This window comes from Stomoxys calcitrans, chromosome 1 (genome assembly GCF_963082655.1).
Source record: "Stomoxys calcitrans chromosome 1, idStoCalc2.1, whole genome shotgun sequence".
Lineage (NCBI taxonomy): Eukaryota > Metazoa > Arthropoda > Insecta > Diptera > Muscidae > Stomoxys > Stomoxys calcitrans.
In genome coordinates, this window is record NC_081552.1 from 143,131,514 (window position 1) to 143,141,174 (window position 9,661).

Below are 9,661 nucleotides of genomic sequence, written 5' to 3' on the forward strand. Positions count from 1 at the left end.
CTTTTTTTGTACATAAGCAGGTTAAGTTCGAAGATGGGCCATATCGGACTATATCTTGATATAGCTGCCATATAGACTGATCCGCCGATTTAGGGTTTTAGGCCCATAAAAGCCACATTTATTATCCGATTTTGTTGAAATTTGGAACAGTGAGTTGTGTTAGGCCCTTCAACATCTTTCGTCCATTTGGCTCAGATCGGTCCACATTTGGATATAGCTGCCATATAGACCGATCCTCTGATTTAGGGTCTTAGGCCCATAAAAGCCACATTTATTGTCCGATTTTGCTGAAATTTGGGACAGTGAGTTGTGTTCGATATCCTTCGTCAATTTGGCCCAGATCGATCTAGATTTGTTTATGATTGCTTGTTACTCGTTTTGATTGCCTTAAGCATTTTTATAGAATTTTGCTGGAGAGAGAGAGATGATTTTAATTTGTGGAATATTACTGTAAAGAAGCTAACTGAACCATCCATTGGTATACATTTCGAAATGTGGTGAGTTCGCTCGCATATTTTGATAAAGCTGATCGTTTTGCAATCTTCTAACGCTTTGGAGTAGAGAATATAAGCTTTTAGAAAATGCTTGAAATGGCCACCCTGTTAATAATATAGGGTGTGCTTTTCTGGGTAATAGTTGATCCTTGGTGATTTCTTTAATACATAGATGCACATAACAGACATGGCTAGATTGACTTAAAATGTCATGACGATCGATAATATATATATTTTATGTTGTCTTAGACGAATGTTTCGATAAAAACTGCTGTTTTAGCAAACATTTTTGCTGTTTTAAATAACAAATTTGGTTGAGTGTATAGGTGCTATATCACGCTATAAACCGATCCAGCATCTTGACTTCTTAAGCCGAAATTTAGCATGACATGTTGTTCAGGACAAACAGCTGAATGGTAGGATAGCTTCGGAGTAAGCTGGAGCACCAAAGATCTATGCGAAAAAAATCTCTCTTGAGAGTATGTAAACCAACAGAATTATCTATTCGATTGGTTTATAGCTCAAATGGTAAAGACCCCAATGAAATTGAAATGAAAGACAAGAAAATAAAACACAAGGAATTAGAATTGAGTTTGGAATCAATTCTCGGAATTTTTATTTTCTTTGAACTAAGTCTTACCAATATGATGTGGATTGTTGAAAGGACAGAACGGAATAGAAAGTTTCTACGGAAACTGCAATTCCAATATGGCTCACTTCGTGCAGCAAAAGGTATAAAGAGAGGCAAGAAAGTAATCAGATACTTTCTTGTCGCTCGAGGGCGGAATTACATTACTATTTAAATAGGAAAAATTGGGATTTTTAGATCCCCGAATGGGATAATATTTACGTCTTTTGACGTAAACATTCTGCCCGCCTTCCAGTATTACTGCAACAATAGGAAATGAGATATTTTGGAAATGCTTTAATAATATAATTATTTTTAAAAAGTGTATTTAAATCAAAAATGGAATTCATAAACTTAAATATTGGCAATTCAGTTTAGATAGAATAGAAATTTAAAATAGTTCAGGATTGTACTTCAAACTAACTAATATTATATATATATATATATATATATATATATGTATTTTTGAACTTAAGGTGAAAATGTACCATACAAAATCATTCCAAATGCAGTATTCTGGGCTGTCGGAAGACCAGTTTTTATGTAGATGCCATCAAGAACAATACGAGAATAAATGTCAACCCCCACTACAATGTCTATAGCAGAGGATTTGTAGAAATTGCTGTCTGCAAGGATTAAGTTTTGGAAATTGGATTTGATGGATTCCGGTAGGGATTTTTTGGGGGTGGTTGTACTGATCCGATTATTGACCCTCAGCGTGGCTTTAAGCTTATAGTTGGAATCAACACATGACCATAAAGTGACGGGACAGATAATTTCATTGTCCAGCTCTAGGGTTGTTAAATTTAGCTTGTCTGCAAACTTTTTGGAAATCCAACTCATGCGGGAGGCCGTGTCCAGCAAACATCGGGCTAGACGTTTTCCTTCTTTTGTCTGAATTTTTACAATAGCTGTAGGAAGCAAAGTTGCTGCATTTTGTTGAAGAATTGAACTGAGAGACATGGAAATTTAAGGCAAACTGTCCTTTTCACAGGACTCTTTCGTATCGGTTTTTTCCCTCCGCGTGGCCGTTGTTGGTTGAATTCCAATAGATGAGTGTCTAGACATTTTCCGTTGATCCGTTTTAGTAGAAGAAGAAGACAAACTTTTACGAAGTCGTGAATTCACATGAAGGAGTGAATGATGTTTTTCATGGCAATGTGTACAGCCCGTCCTTGTGAAACAGGACCCCTGAGAGTGGGAATGGGCGAGGCAATTTGTACAATACCCATATTTCTTCACAGCTGCCAATCTTTCCGATACGTTCAAGTTTTGAAATCTCTTATAGACCCTAAGTCCATGAGGCCTTCGACATAATCTGCAAACAAATGTTGTTTTGCCCCTCTGTAGCTTTGATTTTTCAATGGAGTTCATACTGCTGTAAAGGAAAGGATATTAGAATTCGGGATTCAAGAAAAATTAAAGATTAAACATAAAGATAACAAACTAGGATAAAAAGGTATATTTTTGGTAAGGATGAGGACTAATTTGGAAAGCTATTTAGGAAATTTCATCTGAAATCACGACTAATTTCGTGATTGGTCTTGTTATAGTACCCTTTTGGGTAAGGATATCAGCAACTCTAACGCGTTTATCGTCACCACGGTGGACCTTGGTGATTCTACCAAGTCGCCAACTATTAGGAGGTAAGTTCTCCTCCTTAATAACAACCAGCATTTGTTCTTTTAGATCTTCTGTGGGTTTCTTCCATTTATGGCGTTTTTGCAACTCCTTCAGATACTCGTTTTTCCATCGCACACAGAAAATTTGATGAAAAGTCTTCAGTCTTTGCCAACGGTTTTGGATAGAAATGCGTGTTTGGCTTATTTCTGGTTCCAAGGGAGCTAAGATCGGGGATCCAATTAAGAAATGTCCTGGTGTCAAAGCTGCTAGATCTGTTGGATTTTGTGAACTTGGAGAAATTGGCCTGGAATTAAGGCATGCTTCAATTTTGGATAGCAGTGTTTGGAATTCTTCGAATGTGAATTTTTGAAGACCTATAGTTTTCTTAAAATGCTGCTTAAAACTTTTGACCCCAGCCTCCCATAATCCTCCCATATGGGGGGCTCCGGGCGGAATGAAGTGCCATGTCAAATTTTGATGGGCATAGTTGGAAGTTATTGCCTTATGTGACGTTTGAATGAATTCTTTTGCCATTATTCGGGATGCTCCCACAAACGTAGTTCCATTATCTGAATGTAAGTGTAGAGGGCAGCCCCGTCTGGAGATAAAACGACTAAATGCTGCAAGGAAAGAGGAAGTGGACAAGTCTGATGTCGTTTCTAAATGTATCGCCTTAGTGGAAAAACAAACGAACACACACACGTATGCTTTGGAAATACGACAGCATCTGCCTGCATAGCTTTTCATCTCGAACGGACCTGAAAAATCCAGTCCTGTATGAGTAAAAGGTCGGGAAATCTCACAACGTTCAGGAGGCAACGCTGCCATCATTTGTTGTTGAAATTTCTTCTTGTAAATTATACAAGTTTTGCAACGATGAATTGTAGTTTTTATTAGGTTTTGTACTTTAGGAATCCAGTATTGAGTTCGCACCAAACGAAGTACAAGTTGGTTTCCGCCATGTAGACTGATTTGGTGAATAAATTGGATTAGAAGGCGGGAATATTGACAGTTGTAGGGAAGAAGAATTGGATGTCTCTCGTTGTAGGATAACATTGGAGATAATTCTAATCTTCCGCATACACGCATAATTCCTTCAGCATCAACAAATGGATTTAGGGATAAAAGTGGACTCGTTGATGGAATGGTCTTTTTGGAACTAAGCACCATGTACTCATTTGGATAAAACGCCTTTTGGTAAATGGATATAAGTTGTTTTCGGACAAAAAGGATTTCGGAATTTGTGATTTTGTTATCGGATCGATGGTAGTTAGATCGAAATTTGGGGTGCGTGTTGAAATAAAAACGATAGACGTACGCAATAACTCTTAGTGCTCTGGAAAACGAGGAAAATCGCTCAAGCACATCATCGAAGTTTTGGAAATAAGTGAAATGGACCTTTATTGGTTTTTTCTCCAGATCAGTTTCCTCGATTTCTTCAGTAGTGTTTTTCGGCCAATGTTTTGAATCTTTAGATAACCAAGTTGGTCCGTTCCACCATAGTTTACTATTTATTAACTCGCTTGGATAGGTACCTCGACTCGCTAAATCCGCAGGATTGTGTTCAGACTCCACATGAGACCATTTTGAGGGATCTACTACTTGAGTTATTCTGGAAACCCTATTTGCCACAAATGTATTCCAACAACAGGGTGGTTTCGCAAGCCACGACAAGACTATAGTTGAATCAGTCCAACAAAATAAGGAGTAGTCTTGAATGTCAAATTGAGGAAGTAAATTGTCCACCATTTCCGCTAACAGTGTGGCTCCACAAAGCTCTAATCTAGGAATCGACAAAGTCTTTAGTGGAGCCACTTTGGTTTTGGAACTAATCAAATGGGTTATAACAGAATTCGGATAAAGCACACGGATATAAATGGCTGCAGCATAGGCCTTTTCTGAGGCATCAGAAAACCCATGAAATTCGATGATGCCTTCAGGAGCATAACCAAACCATCTTGGAATTCTCATATTATCAATATTGGAATAATTGGCCTGAAAAGACTTCCACATAGAGAGAGGTTCAGGTGAAATGACTTCATCCCATTCGATATGATCCATCCATATTCTTTGCATTATGATCTTTGCGACTATAATGATAGGCGATAGCCAGCCGGCTGGATCGAATAATTTGGCTATCTGGGAAAGGACTTCTCTTTTCGAGTAGGAACAATCAGATGGAAATTGTGTTGTGGAAAAGAAAAACTCATCTGAATGCGCGTTCCAGTGTATTCCTAAAGTCTTGGCAGAACTACGATCCTCGAATTCCAAAAAGTCTGTTCTTAAAAGATAATCCGAGGGCAATCCATCAAGGATGGTTTTAGAATTAGAAATCCATTTTCTCATTTCGAATCCTGCCGAATGAAGAGCTTGGATAAGTTCATCCCTGGCGTCAATTGCCGTTTCAATAGAATGTGCCCCTAATAAAGCATCATCAACATACATACACTCCCTTAAGATTCGACTTGCCAAAGGGTACCTTTCCTGAACATCATTCGCCAATTGAATCATGGTACGAATGGCTAAATAGGGGGCACAATTTAGTCCAAATGTAACGGTCTTCAACTCGAATTCTTGGATGGGATCGTTTTGGCTTGTACGGAACAGAATCCGTTGGAAAGGGATATGAGAAGGATTGACCAGGATTTGTCTATACATCTTCTGTATATCTCCGTTTAGCACAAAACGATAAAATCGCCATTTAAGAATTAAAACAGTCAAATCATTCTGTAAAACAGGACCGGTGTAGAGGACATCATTCAAACTTACGCCGTTGGAAGAAGGAGAGGATGCATTGAACACTACTCGAACCTTGGTAGTTGTCCTTTCAGGCTTTACCACAGCGTGATGAGGTAAATAGTAGGATGATTGAGAAATAGAACCGGGAACTACCTGGGTCATATGATCTAAAGAGAGATATTCTATCAAGGAGTTATCATATTCCTTTTTCAACTCAGGATTTCGAAGGAGGCGTCCTTCATTGCGAAAGAATTGAGCCATTGCGTTAGACTTGGATTGTCCAAGACACAACTTATCGGGATAGTCTTGTTTAAATGGCAATGAAACCACGTATCTCCCTTCGAGATTCCTCTTCGTTGTCCTCTGATATAATTCTTCACAAAATCTATCGTCCTGGGATAAAACACGCTTCTGTGGAATATTTTCCACCTCCCAAAAGCGTGAAATCTCTTTATCTAAAGAAATTTCACAAAAAAACGATACGTGAGTTGAAAAGGACGAAAGTGTTCTCGACGAAATGGGGCCGGTCAGGATCCATCCAAATACAGTCTCCTGAGCCATTAAGGAACCACAAATATTATTTCGGTTTCTGGATAAAATTATAGAAGGAAAGACATCTGCTCCCAAAAGTAAGTCAATCTTTGCGCTCTCATAAAACCGAGGATCGGCCAGTTGAAGCGGTGGTAAATCCGACAGAGATTGCACATCTATAGTATTGGAAGGGAGATTGTTGGAAAGATGGGGGACCACCAATGCCGATACGATGAGCTCAAAGTCATCATCTATCTCCGAACCTATAGCAAAGCAACATTTCTTTTGGACCGCGGCTGAAATAGAATGATTCAAACCAGAAATTGTAGCCGAGACACGCTTGGTTGGAAGTCGAAGCATATTGGAAAGCCTCTCCGAAATGAATGACCCCTCGGAACCCGAATCAAGGAGGGCCCGAGCTCTATATATCTCGCCCGAGTGAAGAATTCTTACTAAAGTCGTCCCCAATAACACACCTTTAGAATTTGTAGCAAAACAACTTTGAACCACATTACCTGTCGAACCTGTGGACTGTAGATTGGATATAGTAGAAGGGTGTGGTACAAACGGTGGAGGAAGTAGATCATTCCTTGGTGTCTGATTGGTATTGAAAGACGGTGCAGTAGGGCCCTTTTGTTGATCAGCTTCTCTATGTAGCAGAGTATTATGGCGCTTGCCGCATTTGTAGCAGGAGTGCTTACTCTTGCAGTCCTTGACTATATGCGCACTAGAAAAACAATTTAAGCACAAGTTATGTCTTTTAATCTCGGTCAATCTTTGATTATAATTCATGTCGAGAAACTTTGGACATTTTCTGATAACGTGGACCTCTTTGGGACAAAGCTTGCAAGTGGTCGGATTGACCTGCGCTTGAAACGTCCGCACTTTACCTGAATTGGATTTATTGTTGCCGTTAGTCTTGGATTTGGGACCGGTATTCGTATAGGAATGCTCCTTGGAACCTCTGATTTCGGAAACTGATTCCAAAGTTCTATGCCGATTGGTCAGGAAATCATCAAAATCGGACCACTTGGGAATGGTGGTCTTATCATTCAAGGTCTGTTCCCAAAGCGTCAGGGTGGAGTCGGGAAGGCAATTTGAGCAAAGAAAGATGAAAATCGGATTCCAACTGTCGGTATCGATCTGATGATTTCTCAAAGTGGATATACATGAATTGATATCCCTCTGTAACTTCTTGAGAGAAGCTGCCGTTTCCGAATGGATGGCAGAAAGACCGAACAATGTCTTCAGCTGTTCATTAATGAGAACTCGCTTGTTGTCATACCGGGCGCATAAATTTGTCCAAGCTGTTCTGAAACCCTCATTAGTAAGTGGGCTTTTGGACACAATTTCATGTGCCTCGCCTTTCGTCTTCTGCGACAAATGAAACAACTTCTCCACTGGACTCAATTTGGAGTTTTGTATGCAAATCGCCGTGTATAAGTCCCGGAAGGTCGGCCATGATTTGAAATCACCGTGGAAAATATTCAATTCTATCGGAGGCAAATTGAAACTCGGATTGGTATTAGGAATTGTAGGCGAAACTGGGGAGGAGAATGTCTGAATAGTCTCGGTCAGTTTGGAGATGCAACGGCAGTATGTACAGTACGAAGTCTTATATTTCTCCTTAACGGACTCGATCTCCAGAACTACCCCACCATCATCTTTCTTCTCAGTAGATATATCGACAAGACATTTCTCGTAAGACATCTTCAGGCGAGACCAAATAGACTTTGCTTCATCCCTATGGGTCTCAAGAAGACAAAGCGATGAAACAGGCAGTTCATTCGCATTCAAAGCGGCCTCAAACTCGACCAAGTTGTCGGCCAATCGTATAAATTCCTCCAACGACATTATGTCTCGAAAACTCCCGTCAATGATAGCAGAAGACTCCAAAAGGACAGAAATAAGGAAATTTTACGAATATTTCGTCTGCCTCAAAAAACCTATAGTGAAAAACTCGTACAAGCGCTATGCTAGTTTTGGGAAAAATAAGTTTCTAAGCCAAGATACGGAAAATATAAACTTGGCAAAAAACCAACACAAAAATCAAACCTTGTCTCAAAAGCTTGCCTTAAACCCGCATGGAAAAACGGACAAGCTCAAAAAACGTGTTATCTTCAAATTTATGGAAATTTTTTGAGACCTTATTAAAATAACCAAATATACAATAGCTTGCAGGTCTTATGGAGATTTCATGGAAAAAAAAAGAAAACAAAACTTCAGTCTGAACCAACGTACACAAATCATCCAATTGACTTGGCAACCCTATATACCTTTCTTCAAAGTATCTGGTGATGAACCAAAAAGATACAATTGTATGAAAAAGCGAACAATATATGTATGTCACAGATACACAAATTTCATTGGAAGCCTCATGCCCATATGATCATCACCTCAAAGCAAAGAGGTCAACGAACTCTGAATTGGAGAAAGAAATTGGAAGTATTGGAAGTTTGTTTATGTTCCTGCTTCTTCTTGCAATTGCTCTCGTAGAAAATCAAAAAAAATCTAATCGTATAGAAAAAAAATAAAACAACAAGAGATGAGTGGTCTGTCTCTCTAACCAACCTCCGCTTGCACTTGGATATTAGGGCTCCACACAAACCAGTTTGCACAATAAGATCCTAAGCCGGACTTAGCTTAAGAGAAAAAAAGAGAGTGGAGATGAATAACTCGAGTGCAATAAAAGCTCGGACATGCGCACAAACTAATCATAATAAATCAACAGAACTCTTGAGTGATATGATTTATTAACAGGGGACTTGTGCAGTAAATCCGGAGAGTAAATTGAGTGATATTCAATATCGCTCACTAGCAAATCAATGGGAGAGGGCATGCGCATTAGCAATTCTCACTGCTGGAAATGGGATTTTTTTCCATATGTACATACGTGTGTATGTTGAAAAAAAAACCTGTAAGCGCGGATAAATCTTAAACCACGTTTTCTTTGGGATTGGATTCACACTGAAGTTTAAAACAACTCAACTATTCCACAAAATGTTTAAAAAAAATATAATTTTTGCAAGAACGGTTTTGTCTAAATATTTTGCTAATATTGGTTTAGTATAAAAAATAAACGTTTATGAAATGCATACAATGCAGACACTCGAATTCGTACAAATTATACTTCGATTCGGAAATTTTATTTAACTTAGGAAAGCATATTTTGTTCAGAAATTGTACTCGTATTTTTCATTTTAATTATTTTTTTTTTTTTTTTTTTTTTGAAAGTTACTTTAGCGCATTATTTTAACCAAATTCTGAATCTTCCTTACCTTAGCAAACCCAACTCACAGTAAAGAGTCCATGAAAGTACCTGGGTTCCCAAATTAATGCCTCGTTGTCGGTATATTCGGCTTTTTTGGCTACGGCTTAAAATCCACACTTTATCCGCTTAAACGTAGGAAAATGTAAATTTGATGAACAGGGATTATGCGCTTCCTTTTCACTTTGTTGGTGCAGATAATATTGTGTTTCCAATCAGATCCTTTTAGTTATGAATTATGTCTTCGTATAATGGTAGCTCAATAATGTATTTAATCGATTTTGACAATAACGATGCGACAAATTTGCCGGCACCACCACAAAACATTCACTAAACAAAAAATGAGTGATACCAACGCGCTGTACGTACCTTTTGATA

General features: G+C 38.7%; 1 protein-coding gene across 1 annotated transcript; it reads right to left on the minus strand.

The window, feature by feature from the left end:
- Positions 1 to 1,593: 1,593 nt before the first annotated feature.
- On the minus strand, positions 1,594 to 7,869 carry LOC131997058 (uncharacterized). Its single transcript, XM_059367333.1, has 3 exons — positions 6,531 to 7,869; positions 2,679 to 6,311; positions 1,594 to 2,051 (listed from the first exon to the last, which is right to left on the minus strand). The coding sequence occupies exons 1-3, from the start codon at positions 7,867 to 7,869 to the stop codon at positions 1,594 to 1,596; spliced, it is 5,430 nt and encodes a 1,809-aa protein (XP_059223316.1).
- Positions 7,870 to 9,661: the final 1,792 nt, after the last annotated feature.